General features: G+C 45.7%; 1 protein-coding gene across 1 annotated transcript in view; it reads right to left on the bottom strand.

Moving 5' to 3' along the window:
- Positions 1–11,172, bottom strand: part of ALDH1A1 (aldehyde dehydrogenase 1 family member A1) — a 105,297-nt gene extending 94,125 nt beyond the window's left edge. The window contains exon 1 of the mRNA XM_033924558.1: positions 11,021–11,172. Within this exon, the coding sequence (XP_033780449.1) occupies positions 11,021–11,089 (69 nt within the window). The 5' untranslated portion in view covers positions 11,090–11,172. The remainder of the gene's footprint in view (positions 1–11,020) is intronic.
- Positions 11,173–21,728: the final 10,556 nt, after the last annotated feature.

The following is a 21,728-nucleotide window of genomic DNA, read 5'->3' as shown; positions in this document are numbered from 1 at the left end:
GGTTGTAGAGTTGGGGGTCGAGTGTTGCAGCTCGAATGGCTAGGAGGTTGTCGAACAGTTTTTTTCTTTTGACGTTTTTGGTTGGAGGGTGTGTGAATGGTGCGTGAGTTCTCCTATGTCTGGTTGAGGTGGATTTAATTATTTAGCTGAAGAAATTAGTTACCCCCTCATCCCACACACATTAATTCTCTTCCATTTTTGTTCCCATTATAAAAAACACTGATAATTTCCCAGAAAAAAAATACATTAAAATAAGAAGTGAAAACAAAGGCCCCTACAGATGAGAACATAACATAAGAATAGCCTAACTGGGTCAGACCAATGGTCCATCATGCCCAGTAGCCCATTCTCATGGTAGCCAATCCAGGACACTAATACCTGGTCAAAACCCAAAGAGTAGCAACATTCCATGCTACCGATCCAGGGCAAGCAGACACTTCCCCCATGTCTTAATAACAGATTATGGACTTTTCCTCCAGGAATTTGTCCAAATCTTTCTTAAAACCAGCTACACTATCTGCTTTTACCATAACTTCTGGCCACTTCATTTTTAAGTTTAGATCTTTCCTTTCAAACAGAGACCTTGCTAGATGTCAAATACAGCACAAGGTAACTTCACATGGACTTAGCTGTGCAGGAAATGTGAATCTCCTCATACACCCACCATATAGTGCAAAAATGTGCAAAGGTCTGTTTTTTTTCTTTCGATCACTACATAGCCTAATGCCACACAAGCAGCGCTGTTACAAACATATTCTGTAGGTCAATGCTAAGGATAACAAAGTTTCCTTCCTTGGACCAGAAGGAGATAAACAACTGGAAGAGATCCCAAAACAACACCCAAAGACCCACTCAGTGTGTGAACCAGTTGAGTGGAGTGGACTAACTGGGGGGTGGAAATGGGCCCGGAGTTTGCTCAGCAGAATTTCCCAGACCACCTCTTCCTCTCAACACATTGACACGCTGCCACCACCACCACTAGGAACACCTCACTGGGTAGGCCAGCTATGCTATAAACTTTATAAAACACATTATTATATTTTCTTATAAAGCACATATTTTAACTGAACTCTCTGACATCCTCAGCCTTTCCATTCACAAAAATAGAAGGAAGAAAAGTTCCCATTTCCTGCTGTCTCATGTCCCCAGCCTATACAATATTTTTTTTCTGCAGACCCTTCAAAAGTCTGACCAAATCCTCGTTTCACTTGCATTATAAAGTACTGAGGATGCCATCTCTCCCCAATCCCAGGTCCTAAAGTCTAAGACAGTAGCGCAAACTAATGCTGCCAGATTCAGGAAAAAAATTTTTGATTCGATTCAGCCTATTGAATTGGTTTTTTAATTCGATTTTCCTGCCCAGTTGGGTGATTTTTTTCAAAACTCCTGGTGGGTTTTATCCTTTTTCACCCCCTTTGGCTTCTTCTAATCACACTGGTGCTGTGGTGTAAATAAAATAAAGAAACAAAAAGGACTTTTCCTCTCTCTGTTAAATCCTAGCTCACGTTTGCAGTCCAACACCAGCTCTGGCAGGATAAACATTTCAAATCTGACATATTATAATCACAAAACAGAAAATAAAATTAATTTTTCTACCTTTTGTTGTCTGGTTATATTTCAAATCTTGTTGGTCCAAGGCTCTGGTTTTCTTCTGATAACTTGGGGTCTCCTTCTTTCTTCTTTCTGCATGCTAACCATCCATCTGCCAACTCTGTCCTCCCTTTCCATTTCCCTTCCCTCCCCAGGAAGTCTGGTATCTTTCCTTTTTTTCATCTCCCTCCACAGATCCACCTTTTCTTAACTACCCTTTCATCCGGCATCTCTCCCTCTTTCCCCACCACCCGAGTCCACCATCTCTCCCTTTCTTTTCTCAATTACCCTCCTATCCAGTATCTCTATCCCTCCTCCACACCATCCCTTGTGTCCAATTTCTCTCCCTTTCTGTTCCTTCCCTCCCTAAATCCCATGGTCCATCATCTCTCTCCCTCTCCTCTATTTTCAGACCCATTTCTTCCTCCCCCCCAAAGTTTGGCATATGCACGTCTCTTTGAACACCCCCTTCCCTCCGTGTACTTCTAAACCAGGGTCCCCCCCAAAGGCCTGTCCCCCCTTAAAGGTCTGCCTGTCCCCCCTTGAAGGCCTGCACCCCCCTTGAAGGCCTGTCCCACCTCCTTAAAGGCCTGTCCCCCCTTTGAAGGCCTGCCTGCCTGTCCCCCCCCCCTTGAAGGCCTGTCCCCCCCTTGAAGGTCTGCACCCCCCCGAAGGCCTGTCTTCCCCCCTTGTAGGCCTGTCTTCCTGTCCCCCCCTTGAAGGCCTGTCCCCCTTTGAAGGCCTGTCCCCCCTTGAAGGCCTGAACCCCCCCAAAGGCCTGCACCCCCCTTGTAGGCCTGTCCCACCCCCTTGTAGACCTGTCCCCCCCTTGAAGGCCTGCCTGCCCCCCCTTGAAGGCCTGTCCCTCCCCCTTGAAGGTCTGCACACCCCCCCAAAGGCCTGTCCCCCCCTTGAAGGCCTGCCTGTCCCCCCCCTTGAAGGCCTTCCTGCCTGTCTGTCACCCCCCTCCTCCTTGAAAGCCTGCCTGCCCGCCCCACCCCGAAGGACCGCTCGCCCCCTGGCCTCCCCGCACCACTATGAAGCAGCACTACCTATGCTCCCGGCCTTGCCGTTCAGTCCCCCCCCCACCCCCGAAGGACCGCTCGCCCCACTGACCTTCCTGCACCACCTATGAAGCAGCCGCAGCAGGATCCCGACGTCAGCGATCTCTGCGCTGCTTAGGCGCTGCTTCCTGCACCGCGTTCCCGCCCCTCCTCTGACGTCAGAGGAGGGGCGGGACCGCGGCGCAGGAAGCAGCGCCCAAGCAGCTCAGGTATCGCTGAAGTCGCGATCCTGCTGCGGGCTGCTTCACAGGTGGTGCAGGAAGGTCAGTGGGGCGAGCGGTCCTTCGGGGGGGGGGGGGGTGGGAATGAACGGCAAGGCCGGGAACACCCCCTCATGGCTGGCACCCGGGGTGGACCGCCCCTCCCGCCCCCCCCCTTAGTACGCCACTGGTGTAGGGGTCTGTTTTATGTTTAAGCCGTGCTTATCTGATGACTTTAGGTGGGTTTTTGTGACTTAGACCATGTTTTACATGGTCTAAGTCACAACGTCTAAGTTCCGTCAATCCTGGGCTTTCAGTTATACATGCTGTACGACTAAGTCTAAGCCGGACCACGTCCCGCCTAACTCCTGCCCTCGACACTCCTCCTGAAATGCCCCATTTTGCTTTGGTTGTTCAATGGCACTATGAGGGCCTAGGTTGTTTAGAAATATGTCCAAAACCAATTTTCAGTATCGGCACTTGGACGTATTTTGACAATGTTCGTCCAAGTGCCGACTTAGGCCGGTTTTTGGACGTTTTTCTCTATCGATTATGAGCCCCTTATTGTCTAAATTTGGTTTTTAGTTTCCTTATTTCAAAAATTATATCTTAAATATTAAGGGCCTGTTTTACAAAGCTGCACTAATGATTTGCCCCAGCAAATGCACTGATGCCCATTCAATCCCTATGGGCTTTTTCGCATTTGCCACAGGAGAATCGCTACCCATGCTTTCCAGAAGGGGCCCTAAGACTTAAAACTCATTATATAGCAGAAAAGCACTTAGCTTAATCATAAGTAGTGATATTTTCAGTGGCTTGAAAGCCTAAAAACTTAAAAACCCATCAGCAGTTTCAATGCAGAGACTGTTTTGCCCTTCTCAAGGCTTACAAAAGCACTCAGTAGTGCTCAAATGCTCCAAGGCAGTTGCAATCTGTGCGTGTAATCTGTGCTGATGCATTTATGTTATAAAGCAGTGGTCCCCAACCATGTCCTGGAGGACCACCAGGCCAATCGGGTTTTCAGGCTAGCCCTAATGAATATGCATGAGAGAGATTTGCATATAATGGAAGCGACAGGCATCCAAATCTGCTCCATGCAAATTCATTAGGGCTATCCTGAAAACCCGATTGGCCTGGTGGTCCTCCAGGACAAGGTTGGGGACCACTGGTATAAAGTATATGTGCACCCCAGCACTGTCCAAATAACCCCATGAATGCCTACAAGTACACAAGTTCTCATCATCACTCACCCTCATACGCATGTATGTAACTAACTCCCCCCCACACACACTTTTACAAAACCGCAATAGCGTTTTATAGCACAGGCCGGCTGGCTAAATGCTCCACGCTGCTCCCTATGTTCATATGAACTCTACGAGCGTCAGGAGCAGCATGGAGCATTCAGTGCACCGGCCTGCGTTAAAAACCGCTATCACAGTTTTGTAAAGGATGGGGGGGGAAGCTTTATAAACACCATTTCTTTCACCTGAAAAATGCCTTATACAACTGCTCCCATAATACAGAGAGACATTAGTGGAAAAGAGATCTATGCCTTGATAAGTTTATTCATAGAAAATAAATACTGCTGCGTTCTGACTCCCTATTAATGAGTGTTCTGCCAAATATTTGTTCTCACCCAAAACCTTTAGGCCACTTTTTTTTCAACTCTAGATTATCTACTTGTTTGTGAATATGTACACACGATCTTTGCTTTTTCAGCCTCTGCCCACCCCACTCCTCCCTTCACCAACCCTTATAAGCTTCTGCCTCGCAGTGCTGCCTTGTAAAACAAGAACAGGGTAGAATGCCAATGCCTTGCAACTAAGTATTGAGAAACCCAGTCATGTGGGAAAATTTGGAACAGGCTGGTGGTTGGCAAAAGAAACTGAGAAGAGGCGGTCTGAGGTGATGGGAGAACAGAAGAGAAAAATGAAGTCCCATGAATAGGAAAGAAATACGGTAGTGAGCTGAAGAAAGAAGGGTAGGAAAGGCCTTGGAGATGGGCAGGGATAGGGAAAGGAAAAGGAGGTAACTTTATGAAGAAGGAAAATAGATGGGAAATGGGCTAGATTGAGGAAAGAGAAAGCCTGAGAAGTACTGTAAGAAAGAAAACCAAACCTCAAAAAGATTTAAAGGGGAGAGACTGGAAAAAAAAATGTAAGAAACGGCAGGACAAGGGAAAACAGAGATTGTAATAGTAGAAACATAGACAAATAGAATTTTGGCACAAGGATTGAAAAACTTAAAATTAAAAACATATACATTAAAAGATTGTAACAAAATATGGCATTTATGCAACTCGAATAGAGTTAAATTTTTACTGATTTGTAAAATAAAGAGTAGAACTTTTTGAATAGGCTTGAAAACAGCATAACTTTTACCAACCGCTTAGCTGCTAAAGGTAACTCCAGATGTCTCGTATAAATGAGAAAATCATACCCAAATAGATACTGTACGGCTTGTGGTGAAGGTATTAGTGATATTAACTGGTGCCCAAGAGAAGTAGAGGTATGAGATTCTATTCCTGAGTTGTATTCTACTGTTGACCTCCATTTCTTTCTAGAACCAAAATCCTCAACAGCCGCGTTAGGGCTTTAACGCACGAAATAGCACGCGCTACATTGCCCCACGCGCTAGACCTTAATTCCAACATTGATCTGGTGTTAGTTCTAGAAGCGTAGCGTGTGGTAATTTCCTGCGTGCGCTAAAAACGCTAGCGCACCTTAGTAAAAGGAGCCCTTATTTTCAAATGTCACAAAGGGGCCCCTTTTACAAAGCCACAGTAGCGATTCTCCCACGGCAAATACACCAAAGCCCACAGGAAGTGAATGGGCTTTGATGCATTTGCTGTGGAGGAATCAACGCTGCCAGTGGCATGGTAAGGGGAGTGCGGGGGGGGGGGGGTCCCCTTGGGTGTGGTCTTCCACGGGGAACGGCACCCCTATTTGTCTCCGCCCTCCCCTTCCAACCGCTAGCCCAGCTCTGTAAAAGGGGGAGGGGCAAGTTAGGCACCTAAATCAGTGGCACCTTTCCGATTCAGGTGCCTAACTTCAGGTTCTGTTTATAAAATCTGAGCCTTGCTGCATACAAAATGGGTGATGGTAAATGCAAAGGTGTTAGTTTCCTAATCTGCACACAAAAACAGTGTGCTTAAAATATTTTTATTCTAACTGAGGAGAGAGTAGAGAATGACATTTTCCCGCCCCGGCGAGTTCTTTTCCTGTGCCTGCCCCATTTCTGCAAGCTCCGTCCTCATCTGCACAAGCCTCAAACACTTTAAAATCATAAGTGTTCGAGGCTTGTGCGGTTAAGGCAGAGCTTACAGGAATGGGACAGGGAGAGTGACAAAACTTGCGGGGACGGGACGGAGAAATTGAATTCTTGCGGGGATGGGGAGAAATCTGTCCCCGTGTCATTCTCTAGGAGAGAACATGTCTTGGGGCAGAGAGTGGACATTTCTGCACTAATCAGCTACTGCATCTATATTACCTCACGCTAACTGATTAGCACATGAGCTTTTAGGCCCAGATTCTAAAAATGCCACCTAGCTTGGTAGATACCTGTAAAAAACAGCACCTACCGCATCTCAATCAGAGTTAGGTGCCATTTGTAAAATAATAACTAATTGTTATAATGCGTTATCTACCACAGTTGTACCCCCCCTAACTGACCAAAAAGGAATGTAATGCTAAATACTGGTGGACAGCCCCTCCGGGGCCTCTCCTCTGCCGCATCACTTCTGTCGCGGCAGAGGAAAGGTCCTGGTGCAACTGGACATAAGCAGACTGTTTACAGCAGTGCATCACAAACTGTGTACCACAGCTGATTCCAGGTGTGTGCCGAGACGCCGGTAAGGAGGAGAAGCGCTGGCTGACTACTTCCAGGATGTGCCTCTCGCAGTGAGAGGCATGTCCTGTAGGCAGTCTGCCGGTGCTGACCAGTGTTCCCTCTAAGCGGGCGGGTGTTGTGAGCAAACCTTTTTTCACTGTGAGCTAAAAATATCGGGCGCCAGCAAGTTATGAGCCAAATAAATATGTTGCTTTCTACCACAGAACTTCCTTACGTTTGTATGGAATCTATCCCCTTTCAACTTTAGAGAGTGCCCTCTCGTTCTCCCTGCCTTAGCTACTAAGTCTATTCCCTTCAGTACCTTGAATGTTTCTATCATGTCCCCTCTCAATCTCCTCTGCTCAAGGGAGAAGAGGCCCAGTTTCTCTAATCTTTCGCTGTACGGCAACTCCTCCAGCCCCTTAACCATTTTAGTTGCTCTTCTCTGGATCCTTTCGAGTAGTACCGTGTCCTTCTTAAAGTACCAGTGCTGGACGCAGTACTCCAGGTGAGGGCGTACCATGGCCCGGTACAGCAGCATGATAACCTTCTCTGTCTCTTCAGTCCAGCATCTGCCCCTTCCATTCACTGTCTGTCTTTCCCTGCCATCTCTCCTCCTGCCCCCCCCCCACCCCACCCCCCAATTTGGTCTAGCATCCATCATCTTCCTTCTGTTCCCCTCATGGTCTGGCATCTCTATCCTTCCCTCCCCCCTGTGGTTTTTAGCATATCTCTCTTCTCATTTCCTCCACTCAGATCTGATCATTCTCTGCTCTCTCTTCCCTTTTCTTCTCTGGTCTTCCTTCTCTATTTTCTGCCTCCATCTAAATTAAATTCTTTCTTACTATTTAGTCCCATTTCCCTCTTTTCACTGTGTCTACACACAGCTTGTCACCCCTTTCCCTCACCCCTCCATTATCTTACTATTTTCTTCCCCCTTTATTTATCTCCTCCTTCCATCCAGTATGTGTTCTTTCCCCACTTCCATTCAGCATCTGCTCTCCCTTCTCAACTGACATCCATCTGCCTTCTGCTCTCTCTCCCTTCTTCTCACTTCCATCATCTGTCCCCTTCTCTCTCTCTCTCATCTCCTCCATTCCATCATCTGCCCCTTCTCTCTCTCTCTCTCTCTCCCCCCCCCAACTTCCATCATCTGCCCCCCTTCCCCTCACCTTTGTGGGTCACTTTCTTTCCCCTGAGGGTGGCTCATGTCACAGGGGAAGCTTTGGCCGAGCAGAACCGCTTGATTGACAGTGGAACTTACTTGATTGATGTCGATGCTGGGGCCCGTTGCCGTTTGAAGGAAAAAAAAAAAGGTGGAAAAAAGGAACCTGTAAAGGCGAGAGGAAGGGAAACCTCCAGGACAGCTGCTTTTTGCCCTCCTTCAGCGGCCCAAGAGTTCAGACCAGCAGCGGCAGCTGTGTATGCTTTTAACTTCGGCACAGAGCTGCCCCTAATCAATAGTTTAGCGCGGTTTCATGAGGCAGCCTCGGGGCCTTTGATAGCCGGCCCGCTTCGATGATGCGATGTGGGCCGGCCTAGCAAAGGCCCCGAGGCTGCCTTATGAAACCGCGCTAAACTATTGATTAGGGGCAGCTCTGTGCCGAAGTTAAAAGCATACACAGCTGCCGCTGCTGGTCTGGAGGTGCGGAGACAAGGCAGGAGGCAAACGCGGTGGAAGGCAGGAGTCCCGGCGAAGGCAGGAGTCCCGGCACAGCGACTACAACAGGAAGTTGCAAGTCAGCTGACGCCGGCCTTTCGTTGCGGCGGGGACCGAATCCTTCGCGGACCGGCAAGATTTTGTTTGCGGACCGGCGGTTGAAGAACTGTGCTCTACACTGTGTGCGCTGTGACGAGAAACTTGTGCGCTGCGAGGTAATATTTTGAGCGCCAGCGCACCCCAGCGCAGCTTAGCGGGAACGCTGAATTTTCTCCTCCTCGCCGGTGTCTCTCCTCCTCTCCCCACACCTCCCCTCCTCCAGGATCGCCCGCTGGCAAAATGACAGGTTCAGAGTCACAGCCGGAGGGGCCTCCGCACATGCATGGCCGTTGGCGCTATGAGGTCACGCATGTGTGTGATACTATCACGTCAATGTCCGCGTATTTCCGGCCAGGACACTGAGTTTAGTGTGCCGCTAGGCCGAAAAGTTTGCGGGACACTCCTGCTTTGGGAAGGCCCATGGATAAGAAGTACTGGCTTCACTTGGGGAGGGAGGTCATTTGGAGGCCAGACCCACACGGGCGAGCGAGGTGGTTGTCAGATCAGGAGCAGGCCAACAGGGAGATATCATGGGGGCAGGGGTGGTTGGAGAGTGAGAGAGGGGAGACTCACAGAAGGAGGGGAGGAAAAGGACAGAGGGTGAACTGCAATTAGGGGGCACGGGGGTGTAAAGGAGGGGACATAGATGGTGGACCCACAGGGTGAAGAGAAGAAGAGGGGACGGAGATGGAGATGGATGCTGGACCCATACATGGGAGAGAAAGAAAGAGACCTAGACCAGAAAGGAGAGTGTGAAGGGAGGGTTGGAGGCCAGACCTGCATGGGAGAGCGAGGTGGTTGGGTCAGGAGCAGGCCAGCAGGGAGATATCACGGGGGTAGGGGGGGGTGGAGAGTGAGAGAGGGCAGGCCCACAGAAAGAGGAGGGGACGGAGAGGGGAAAGGGAACAAAGGGTGAACCATAATTGGGGGTGGGGGTGGGGGAGGAGAGGAGTGGACATAGATGGTGGACCCACAGGCTGAAGGGGAAGAGAGGGGATGGAGATGGATGCTGGATCCATACATGGGAGAGGAAGAAAGAGAACTAGACCAGAAAGGAGGATGGGAAGGGAGGAAAATATATAAGTGAAAGAGATAGTGGGGTGGGGGTGAGGTGACATGGATGCTTCTACACTCTGGAAACTTATATAAAATTAGTGCTCTCTGCTTCTGTTATTCAATTTCAGTCTTCAATCAGTCAGTCTAAAACTAATTTTGGGAAGAAACTTACAACACTTTAGTGCAATTACTGGGGTTTTGGCATTGAAAGTGAAACAATGGATATAAGGAAATTTTTGGAGGAAAGTTTTTAAATCTTGTGATTGTCTGTAACATCATTTTTAAATAGCTTTCCAACATATTAGATTTTGTTTAGGCCTAATTGAAATGAATGAAGTGAGTTAATGAAGAGGAAGATAATGTGAACCCCCCTGGCTCGGATCCTAGCTACGCCCATACACCTCAGGGAAGCTTCAGAACCAGCAACAATTCTCATTCTAGGTTATTATTCATGCTCAGACACATTTTTCCATACACTTCATTGCCTTTGTAAATAAAATAAAGTTGTATCTCCTATCACTTCATTTCCACTTTGTAATCGCCTTGAAAAATCTTGCATTTACCTTACTGAACAGCCTGCCTGAATTGCAAAATGACACAAAGTTCAAAGGTATTGTGGAATTGCTGCCTCTTAAGAGTTCAGGGCTTTTTTTTTTATGCTGATGCATAAAACCAGCAGCTTATCAGAAGCCATGAAAGGGGAAGAAGTGATAGGGGGCGGGGGTAGAGGAGAATAAAATCTGGCTCAAGGAGAGAGAGTTGTCCTACAAATTCATACTACATATTATACTATATCTACAGGATCAACTCCTTTAGCTCAGTATCAACAAACTGCTGTTTGGGGGAACAAGAAGGGGTTGCAGATTCAAATATCTCTTCAAGCCCCTTAATACAGTGAGATGTGCATTTGGAAGCGTTCCAGCCAACAACATACAAATAACTTTGGGAACATTTGGTAATATTCAATAGAGGCATTTTCAGATGCAACTGTACCTAGTTCTCATAAATAAGAAATTCAAAATGAGATTTACCATATGTTTGAGCAACAAAGTTTTTGGCTACCCATCAGATTTTAGTCAGGGGCCAGAAATACTGGACATACTTTCTGACATTATGATTCTCATTGCTATGGTTATGAAATGCTGCTGGTTCTTGCTGCTTTGGAAGTTTCTCAGTAAATGTACTTTTGTAAACCTGTTCTGTAAGCTTCTTGCTTCACTTGAAAAGTGAAAGGCTTTGGATCCCTGCATATTTAGCAGAAACATGAACTATTAGTCTAGAGGATAAACGCACCCCTAAACCCCACCCCCCCCCAAAAAAAAAAAAAAAGAAGCAAATACACTTTTTTCAGGAAAGAGGATTTCCTGAAAGAAACAATAGTCAAAAAATGTTCAAACAATGCTGCCTTAAAATCAACACCCTAGCCAGACAGTAAAAATACATCAATTGTCAAACATACAGGAACATTTTGCAATGCAAGCAAAACTAGTGAATTTAGCACAGATCCAGTAGTTGTTACTGACCTTTGTATACTTAATTTCCAGGTTCTTGATTGGTTCTGGCAAAGTTGGAACACTCTTTTGATCAGACATCTTTAGCCTGCTTCCTGAAACACAGGTGAAACGATCTTATTAGCCACGATCTGTGGTTTGATCTTGACTGAAGGCTCAACCTACTTTTTGCCTTTTAACCAGAAGGAATATAATGTATTCTGCTGCAGGGGGAACGATTGGATGAGCACATCAAGCAAAAAAAAACTACTGCTTATTTGTCACACCTCCTACAGAAATGCTTTTTCACTTTGAATCAGCATTTCTAAAGTCTGCCTCCTCTTTAGAAAAGCATGCACTCGCATGAACTTTTCCAGTCACGTAAAGGCTGCTGTGAACTTCAGTACTTCCAAAAACTTAAGCAATATGTACTACAGCAGGGGTGGCAAAGTCCCTCCTCGAGGGCCGCAATCCAGTCAGGTTTTCAGGATTTCCCCAATGAATATGCACTGCTTTCATTGTATGCTAATACATTTCAATGCATATTCATTGGGGAAATCCTAAAAACCCGACTGGATTGCGGCCCTTGAGGAGGGACTTTGATACCCCAGTAAGTAGCAAAAGGGGTTGGAGCAATGCAATTTAACATTTCAATGTGTGGAAATTAATGCTACTACTACTATTTCTCATTGGCACTGTAAAGTGTACGCAGCACTGTACATTTAGCTACATTTTTTTTAATAGATGAGGACAATTAGATAACTTTGCTTGATATCTGTCTATGGCATAGGTGTCAAAGTCAGTCCTCGAGGGCCGCAATCCAGTCGGGTTTTCAGGATTTCCCCAATGAATATGCATGAGATCTATTAGCATACAATGAAAGCAGTGCATGCTTATTCATTGGGGAAATCCTGAAAACCCGACTGGATTGCGTCCCTCGAGGACCGACTTTGACACCCCTGCTATGCAGTGCTAATGGCTTCTTATATACCGCTTTATCTCTTACTACAGGGTTGCCCAAGTCCGGTCCTCGAGATCTGCAGGCACGCCAGGTGTTCAGGATATTCACAATGAACATTTATGAGAGAGATTTGTATACCAAGAAGGCAGTACATGGCAAATCTCTCTCATGCATATTCATTGTGGATATCCTGAAAACCTGGCCTGCCAGTAGATCTCGAGGACCGGACTTGGGCAGCCCTGTCCTACTGGATTCAGAGCGGTTTACAAAAGGTTTACAAAGTGTGTTTAGGGATAGTAAAACTTGAGAATATAGGTAGTATTGTTAGGTAGAGCATCATGTCCTTCTAATGTCATTTCCAGGTCGCAGCACTAGGAAGTCGCATCAGAGGGAGAGCCAAGGCTGGCGCAGGCAGCAGGTTGAAATTCTGCTTGCCACAAGGCTATAATTTAGAGGTGTCAAAGTCCCTCCTCGAGGGCCGCAATCCAGTTGGGTTTTCAGGATTTCCCCAATGAATATGCATGAGATCTATTTGCATGCACTGCTTTCATTGTATGCTAATAGATCTCATGCATATTCATTGGGGAAATCCTGAAAACCCGACTGGATTGCGGCCCTCGAGAACGGACTTTGACATCCCTGCTATAGGAGGTATCAGACCTCATCCGTTGCCTGAAAATTGGTGGTGTGTCTGCAAATAACCTCCCCCCCCCCCACACACACACATTCTTTTGGCATTCTGTTAATGTTAAAGCAGCGCATTCCAGTGCCGGGCTCTAGCAAATGCAACATTTTCATATTTATGAAGCATGAAGGGCTGTATTCATCTGAGATCTGGGCTGCAGAACAATGGGAATGTGCAAATAGTTTATGCTTGCAAAGATAAGATGAGAAATGTTGCCAAATTTGTCTGTTTACAAAGTGAATCAGCAAAGACCGTTTGGCTTGATACAAAAAGTCAGGGAGCGACAAGCACTAAGAAAATAAAAGAGAGAGGGAGAGAGAGCCAAGGAAAGAAATAGTGGGTGGGGGTGGCAAGAGAACTTGGGGCAAGACCAGTAGTAGAGAGGGAATTAAAGAAACTGACATTTACAAAGACATTTGGGGAAAAGGGGGGGGATTCATCAAGGGGTGCTAACGGTTTTACTTTTTAATTTGTTCGTATCATCTGTATTTTAATAATACTAATAATAAACAGTTTATATACCGCAGGACCGTGAAGTTCTATGCGGTTTACAATGATTAAAAATGCTACAAATTGAGTAGAACTGGCAGGTTAAAACTAGTGAATAGTGGCTCTAGAGATCAGTTATTGTGGGAGGCAACGGGATAATCACGCGCCAGACACCAGGGCGCTGACAATTCAGCGCAAGAAAGAAGCGCACCACCGAAAAACTTATTTTTAAAGAGCTATGACAGGGGGTGGGGGGGGGGTGCAACCCCTCACATTGTAGAGAAAATGGAACTTTTCCTGAAAAAAAATCAGAAAAAGTTCCGTTTTTTTCTACAATGTGGGGGGTTGCACCCTCCACACACCCCCAACGGCAGCACGAACACTATGCATTAAAGTGGGGGGGGGCTTCCCCCACACCCCCCATCGGAGCTCTTTATAAATAAGTTTTTTGGCATCTTTTGGCAGCGCGCTTTTTTCTTGCGCTGAATTGTCGGCGCGCTGATGTCTTGCGCGCCACTGACTATGAACCATTGTGGGAAGGATTGTACAAATCAATTGCCTAAGTACTTCAGGAACAGATATGTTTTTAGGTGTCTCCTGAGTTTCCCATAAGTAATAGCAAGCATATGTAATTGTTCCAAGTCTTTACCCCATAATGCTTCTTGATAAGAGAGAAGATAATGAGTTGTTGTATTGATTGTCAGTCACTTCATTTTGTTTTATATGTTATTTGGATGTAAACTGCTTAGGTGCCTTACGGGTGGTATAATGAATACAAATAAAGATAATGATCATATTCCTGTGGACATCTTAGCATTTAGCACGTGCTTATCATTAGCGCGCGCTAAATCCGTTAGCTCCCCTTGACGAAGTCCCCCTTTATTTTGTAATGAAAAAAAAAAATGCCTTGGTTAAAGTACTGCTCGAGGAGTATGTGGTTCCACGTGCATTTGGAAACTAACCCCCTGTTTTACTAAGGTGCGCTAAGCGTTTCAGCGCACACCAAATCTACACACTCGCTAACCGCTAACACGTCCATAGAATAACATGCATGCGTTGGCGTTTAGCGCGTGATTAGCACGCACTAATATTTAGCGTGTGCTAAAAAGCATAATGCACCTAAGTAAAAGGAGCCCTAAATATTAAACAACCATATTTGGGAACGTATGGTCTATTTGCTAAGCTACCTTCTGTTAACACAGCAGTTAGTGTGTACTTAAGAGTTAACACAGTGTCTTAATAATTAGTGCATCCTAATTTCTGCATTAACAGATAATGCAGACCAGGGCGATTATGCCTAACAGGTAGGCAGAGGGAGTTGCCATACAGTGTAACTGTTCACTCAGGTGAGAGCAAGTGCAGTTCAAATTTAGCTTATGCCTTTTTTCAGTTACATAAACAAGGGTGGCAGGGCAATCTTCACATTGTTGGTATTGTACCATTTTATTATACAAAATCAATAAAACTTTTTGAACTTAAAAAAAACTACTAAAGACACAGTTATTTGTAAGTGCTTTTTTTTTTTTTTGGGGGGGGGGGAAAGTAAGCGAGAAGTTGAACAATTGGGCAGATATCAAACTATTTTATTTTCTATGTATATGTAATGTTGTTTATATAATTGTGTACGTTGCTTGGAAACCGCCTACACCAGGGGTGTCCAACCTTTTGGCTTCCCTGGGCTGCAATGTTCGAGAAAAAAATGTTTCTGGGGCCGCGCAAACGCTGCAGCAATACAGAGGAGGGAGCCTGCAAGACAGTAAACACCTGGGGGCAGCAGAGGAAAACACTGCATCGCCCTCGACCGGGGTTGTACAAAATACTTCACGGGGCCTCATGCGGCTCTCGGGCCACAGGTTGGACACCCCTGGCCTGCACTCTAAGAAGTCCTTTTACTAGCTGCGATAGGTGCTAAAGCGCCTCGTCTAATGTAGCAAAAAAATGGATATGCGGCCAAGATCATAAAAATCGTAGGCCCCCCTTTTATCAAACTGTGTTAGGGTTTTTTGGGGGCTGGCTGCAGCGGTACAACCTCCGACGCTTATAGAATTTCTATGAGCGTCGGAGCTTTTACCACAGCGGCCAGTAATAAAAGGGGGGCCTTAAATTGAAAAAAATATATAAAGTTACCTGAAATACTTTGTGGACATGGATGTGGACATATGAATAAGTCCCACAGAGTATTTCAGGTAACTTTATTTTTTTCAGATTAATCTCCACCCCCCCTTTTTTTTAAATATATTTTTTGTTTCTCCTTCTGATGGATTTTGACCTGCATCCACATGGACTCTCTTTTCTTTTGGGGAGACATTCTATTTGTTCTTTCATCTTTTGTTATTCCTGTTCCCCCTTTTTACTAAGCCACGTTAGAGGTTTCTACCGTGGCCTGAAGTGTTAAATGCTCCGACGCTGCTCCGAAGCTCATAGAATTCCTACGAGCATCGGAGCAGCATTTAAGCATTTATTTATTTAAAATTATATCCCATCCTCCCCAAAGAGCTCAGAACGGTTTACATCCACAGTGTTACAATATAGGGTTTACATACAGTGTGTTGCAATATATCTTCATATAGGACTCAGTACATACTGATGTTGGTGAAGGGTTGAAGGAGTGACTAGGCAAAATGATAGGCTGTTACAGCTTTTCTAAAGTTAAGAAGTCCTATAAGGGCTCTGATATGAGGAGGTAGGCTTTTCCAGAGGTTTGGTAAGAAATGGGAATAGGATCGTTTCCAGGCTGTCTGGAATACCATGAGGGTGGAGGGAGTATCCTGATGGTGTATGTAGGCATATTTCATCTTGGAAGTGTAGCATTCTCTTTGGGTGTAGAGAGGAAGTTTGTCTGAGAAGTACAGTCAAACCTTGGTTTGCGAGCATAATTCATTCCAGAAGCATGCTTGTAATCCAAAACACTCGTATATCAAAGCAAATTTCCCCATAAGAAATAATGGAAACTCAGACGATTCGTTCCCCAACCCAAAAACTTTAATACAAAATACTATATGTACTTGTATTGCAAGACCTCACTCATTTAGAACAGTCACTACACTCTTGCAGCGTCAGAGAGAGAAGAACCATCGGCTCAGCTGTGATGACATGACGCGTGTATACGGTATGTACTTGTATTGCAAGACCTTGCTTGTATATCAAGTCAAAATGTAATAAAATGTTTTGCTTGTCTTGCAAAACACTTGCAAACCAAGTTACTTGCAATCCAAGGTTTTACTGTATTTGGGTGTCATGTTGCAGAGGGATTTATATGCCAAAACCAGGCCTTTGAACATGCAGCATTTGGTTATGAGTAGCCAGTGGGCCGATATCAATGCTGGAGAAACTGGGTCATGGGCTTGTAGGGTTTTCAGTAGTCTTATTGCTGCATTTTGAACTCGCTGTAGTTTGGTGGGTTTTTTTGCTGTAAGACCGTTGAATAAAGCGTTGCAGTAATCCAGGCATGTATGGACAAAGGCATAGAGTACTTGGGTAAAATCTTGTTCTGTGAAGTAGTTTCCTATCTTTCGGAGCTGGCAGAGGTAGTAGTTCCGATGGAACGAATAAAAAAAAAAAAGTGGAAAATCGTTGGACTAAGTATATATAGCCCTTGATGGAGACTGCCCAAGCTTTGTTGGTTGGGCTGAGGACTTTTCAGTGGCCTCTCGTATTCATTGTGGGTGTCCTAGAAACCTGACTGAATGGTGTGTCCCAAGGACTGAATTGAGAACCTCTGATCTAAGTAATGATTTGCTCATGGAGCAGCAGTGGGATTTTAACTCTGACTTTCCTGCACTTAAGCAAACTGTTCTAACCATTAGAATCCCTGGGCAGGGGTAGAGCACTACAACTTTTCTTCAAGGCAAAGACATTAACTGTATGGAAAGATACTGTATCAAGTAAGGATACTGAGCAGGGACATTGTAAAAGAGGGCTGGGGACTGAGTGGGAACTTTTGGGAAAAGGACCTAAGGATACAACACAGGGGCCTAGGGCCATGGACATAGAGCAAGGACATTGTAAAAAAGGGATCGGGACTCTGAGTGAACTTTTGGAAAAAGAACCTAAGGACGCAATGCAGGGGACCCGGGCCAAAGATATTGAGCAAGGACACTGTATAAGAGGGCTCAGGTCTGAGTGGGAACTTTTTGAAAAAGGACCTAAGGGAGAATTGCAGGGGTCTTGTGCACAAATAAAACTGGCAAGCAGCACTAATAGAGAACAACGGAATCCAGAGGGACAACCAAAAACAGGGGAACAGGCTGAGGACGAAACAGACACACCACAGGAGGAGGATGACCGAGATGAGGCTTGGGGTCTGGCAACTCACGAGGGGGCCAGGAGCGTCAAACCACGAGGAAAAACAGCAAGAAAGGCGAACAAACGGGACTTACTTTGCTTATACACTAATGCTAGGAGCCTAAGGGCTAAAATGGGAGAGCTGGAAATCCTAGCCAGCAAAAAGGGCCTAGACATAATTGGAGTCACAGAAACGTGGTGGACTGATGACAATGAATGGGATGTGGCTTTACCAGGTTTCAAACTCTACAGGAGAGATAGGTCACACAAAAAGGGTGGAGGAATAGCGCTATATATAAAAGATTCTATACCTTCAACCAGAATGGAAACAACAGTAAGGGCGGACGACTTGGAATCACTATGGGTTAAGCTACCAGGAGGAACTGGAGCAGACATAAAATTGGGTCTGTACTATCGCCCACCTGGACAAACGGAAGAAATCGACCAGGATCTGGAGGCTGAACTGAGGCAGGTATGCAAAAGCGGAAGTGTGGTGATGATGGGAGACTTCAACTACCCGGGAATAAACTGGAGTATTGGGCACTCAAACTGCATGAGGGAGACCAAATTCCTGGAGGTCACGAGGGATTGTTTCATGGGACAGCTGGTCACGGAACCAACACGGGGTGATGCCACTCTTGACCTAATCCTCAACGGACTAGGGGGACCCGCTAAGGAGGTGGCGGTACTAGCCCCACTAGGAAACAGCGATCACAACACGATCCAGTACAGGCTAGAAATTGGATCATCAAAGGTGAAAAGAACTACAACGACTGCACTTAACTTCAAAAAAGGGAATTATGATGCCATGAGGAAAATGGTGGGAAAGAAACTCAATGACAGCGCAAGGAAGATGGAGTCCGTAGAAAATGCCTGGACCATACTCAAAGGCACAGTGCACGAAGCACAGAACCTGTGCATCCCCAAGTACAGGAAAGGGTGCAAAAAAAATAGAACAAAAAACCCAGTGTGGATAACAAATGCAGTGAAAAAGGCGATAAGTGACAAGAAAGCATCATTCAAAAAATGGAAAAAGGACAAAACAGAGGAGAACCAAAAGGAACACAAAAAACACCAAAAGGAGTGTCATCGAGTGGTTAGGAAAGCAAAAAAAGAATATGAAGAGAGACTGGCAGGGGAAGCAACAAACTTCAAATCATTCTTCAGGTACGTTAAGGGGAAGCAACCAGCAAGGGAGGAAGTGGGACCCTTGGATGATGGGGACAGAAAGGGAGTGGTAAAAGAGGAAAAGGAGATAGCTGACAGGCTAAATAAGTTCTTCACGTCAGTTTTCACGAGGGAGGACACAACCAACATTCCAGAGCCCGAGGAGATCGTAAAAGAAGAGCAGGATGAAAATCTGGTCCAGCTAGAGGTGAGCAAGGTGGATGTCCTCAAGCAGATAGACAGGCTAAAGAGCGACAAATCGCCAGGTCCGGATGGCATTCACCCAAGGGTACTCAAGGAACTAAGGAACGAAATAGCTGAGCCACTTCGACAAATATGCAACCTATCCCTAAAAACTGGAGAGATTCTGGAAGACTGGAAAATAGCAAATGTCATGCCCATCTTCAAGAAAGGCTCAAGGGTAGACCCAGGAAACTACAGGCCAGTGAGCTTGACCTCGGTCCCGGGAAAGATGATGGAAGCGCTGATTAAAGACAGCATCTGGGAACACATCGGCAACTATGGGCAGCTAAAGTCGAGCCAGCATGGCTTCTGCAAGGGCAGGTCATGCCTCACAAACTTATTATACTTCTTTAAGGGGGTAACCAGCCAGGTGGATAAAGGGGAATCCATAGATATCATTTACCTTGACTTCCAAAAAGCCTTTGACAAGGTGCCACACGAAAGACTACTAAGAAAGCTATGGAACCATGGGGTGCAAGGGGAGGTCCACCAATGGATCAAAAACTGGCTGGCGGACAGGAAACAGAGGGTTGGAGTAAAGGGACATTACTCAGACTGGCAATGGGTCATGAGCGGAGTTCCACAGGGGTCGGTGCTGGGACGGCTCCTATTCAATATATTCATTAACGACCTGGAAGCAGGAACAAAATGTGAGGTTATTAAATTTGCGGATGACACCAAACTATATCGCAAGGTCAATAACATGGAGGACTGCGAAGATCTCCAAAAAGATCTAACAACACTGGAAAAATGGGCCAAAAAGTGGCAAATGAGTTTCAACATAGGGAAATGCAAGGTCATGCATATAGAGAAAAAAACCCCGATGTTCACTTACAAAATGGGGGGGATCAGCGCTAGAGGTGAGCGACCTTGAAAGAGACCTGGGAGTGATGGTAGACACAACATTGAAGGCATCGGCGCAGTGTGCCACGGCCTCAAGGAAAGCAAACAGAATGTTGGGTATCATTAAGAAGGGTATCACGACCAGGACAAAGGAAGTCATCCTGCCACTGTATCGTGCTATGGTGCGCCCGCACCTGGAGTACTGTGTTCAGTTCTGGTCGCCGTACCTCAAGAAGGACATGGAGGTACTTGAGAGGGTCCAGAGAAGAGCAACTAAGCTAATAAAGGGCATGGAGGACCTCTCATATACTGACAGACTGAAAAAGCTAGGGCTTTTCTCCCTGGAAAAGCGGAGACTTAGAGGAGACATGATAGAAACCTTCAAGATCATGAAGGGCATAGAAAAAATAGACAGGGACAGATTTTTCAAATTAAGGGGATCAATAAGTACAAGGGGGCACTCAGAGAAATTAAAAGGGGAGAGGTTTAGAACAAACGCCAGGAAGTTCTTTTTCACACAGAGGGTGGTGGATACATGGAAAGCGCTACCAGAGGATGTGATAAACAGGAGCACGCTACAGGGGTTCAAAGAAGCTTTGGATAGGTACTTGGAAGACAAAGGGATTGAGGGGTACAGATAAGAGTAAAGGTAGATTATAGGGATGGGATTAGAGGTAAGTTACAAAATTAATCAGGGACCACTGTTCAGGCACTAGGCCTGATGGGCCGCCGCGGGAGCGGACCGCTGAGCAAGATGGACCTCTGGTCTGACTCAGCGGGGGCAACCTCTTATGTTCTTATACTGGGACCACTGCTACAAATAATGCAGAGGTTTTACAATTATTCTGCACTGATTTTGGCAAGTAATGCACAGTGACTGCAAAACCCAAGACCATTTGAAGCAGTACCTTCCATTCTCTGTCCTACATGCGCTGTTTCACATTGAACAAGAAATATGGGATATTATTTCATTTATTTTCTCCTATTATTTCACTGCAAAATTGGGGCGTCATTCAAATGGAAACACTTTGGCCTCCACTTAGGGAATTGTGCTTTGCTATACACGTCTAGGGCAATTTTATAAACTAGACACTATCATTTACATGCTTACCTATGCACAGGTGTGTTTAGAATATGCACATAGGCATATTCCAGTGCCGCCTCCGTTTAGCCCCCAATATTCAGTGCCAGTGCCTGAATATGGTTGACACTAAATATTGAGGGGGAGGGGTTGTTTTCTGGTAGTTTAGCCTAAGCCAAGGGTGTCAAAGTCCCTCCTCGAGGGCCGCAGTCCAGTTAGGTTTTCAGGATTTTCCCAATGAATATGCATGAGATCTGCTACCATACAACGAAAGCAGTGCATGCAAATAAATCTCTTGCATATTAATTGGGGAAATCCTGAAAACCCGACTGGATTGCGGCCTTCGAGGAGGGACTTTGACACCTCTGGCCTAAGCCTTGAGGCACAGCATGATGCACCCCCACTATAGTGTGCTGTGTACTGACTGACTGTTAGATATTCCTGGACTCACAGGGGAGTGTTAATTCAGCCCATAAACACCAGAACCCGCAATATCAAGACTACAACACTAGAGATAGTCAGTATTCTCTCCAAACCATATGCCATAGGCGTATGCTTATACAAACCAAATTATCTGTGTCATGAAGTCTAATGAAATAACATAACTCCTGGATATGGTCAAGCTTTTCCAAATTGAAAATCACATTGAACTCCTTCTGGGACATATTAACGATCCATAAATACTAACGTAATAAAATAAAAATGTTAAAAAAGTAATCATACTGTATGAGTAAGCAGATGGAAAATAAAACAGTAAACTAGGGGAGGGGGTGGAGCTCAAGCAATATGGTCATGAGAAAATGTTGGTCATCCCACCATCCCATCTTGAACCTATATTTAAGGACTATGGCTGTCCAATGCTCAGACTCTGACATGGGTCGGGTTGCGTTGCATCATGGCGGGGAGAGTGTGGGCATCTTTCCCCCTGAAGAGGGAGGGGGGATCACGGCAGGGATTTTAGGGCAGCGGGAGAGTGTGGGCATGGATG

Source organism: Geotrypetes seraphini, chromosome 1, assembly GCF_902459505.1.
Source record: "Geotrypetes seraphini chromosome 1, aGeoSer1.1, whole genome shotgun sequence".
In the NCBI taxonomy this organism is placed as follows: domain Eukaryota; kingdom Metazoa; phylum Chordata; class Amphibia; order Gymnophiona; family Dermophiidae; genus Geotrypetes; species Geotrypetes seraphini.
This window is presented reverse-complemented; position numbering and strand designations above follow the sequence as displayed.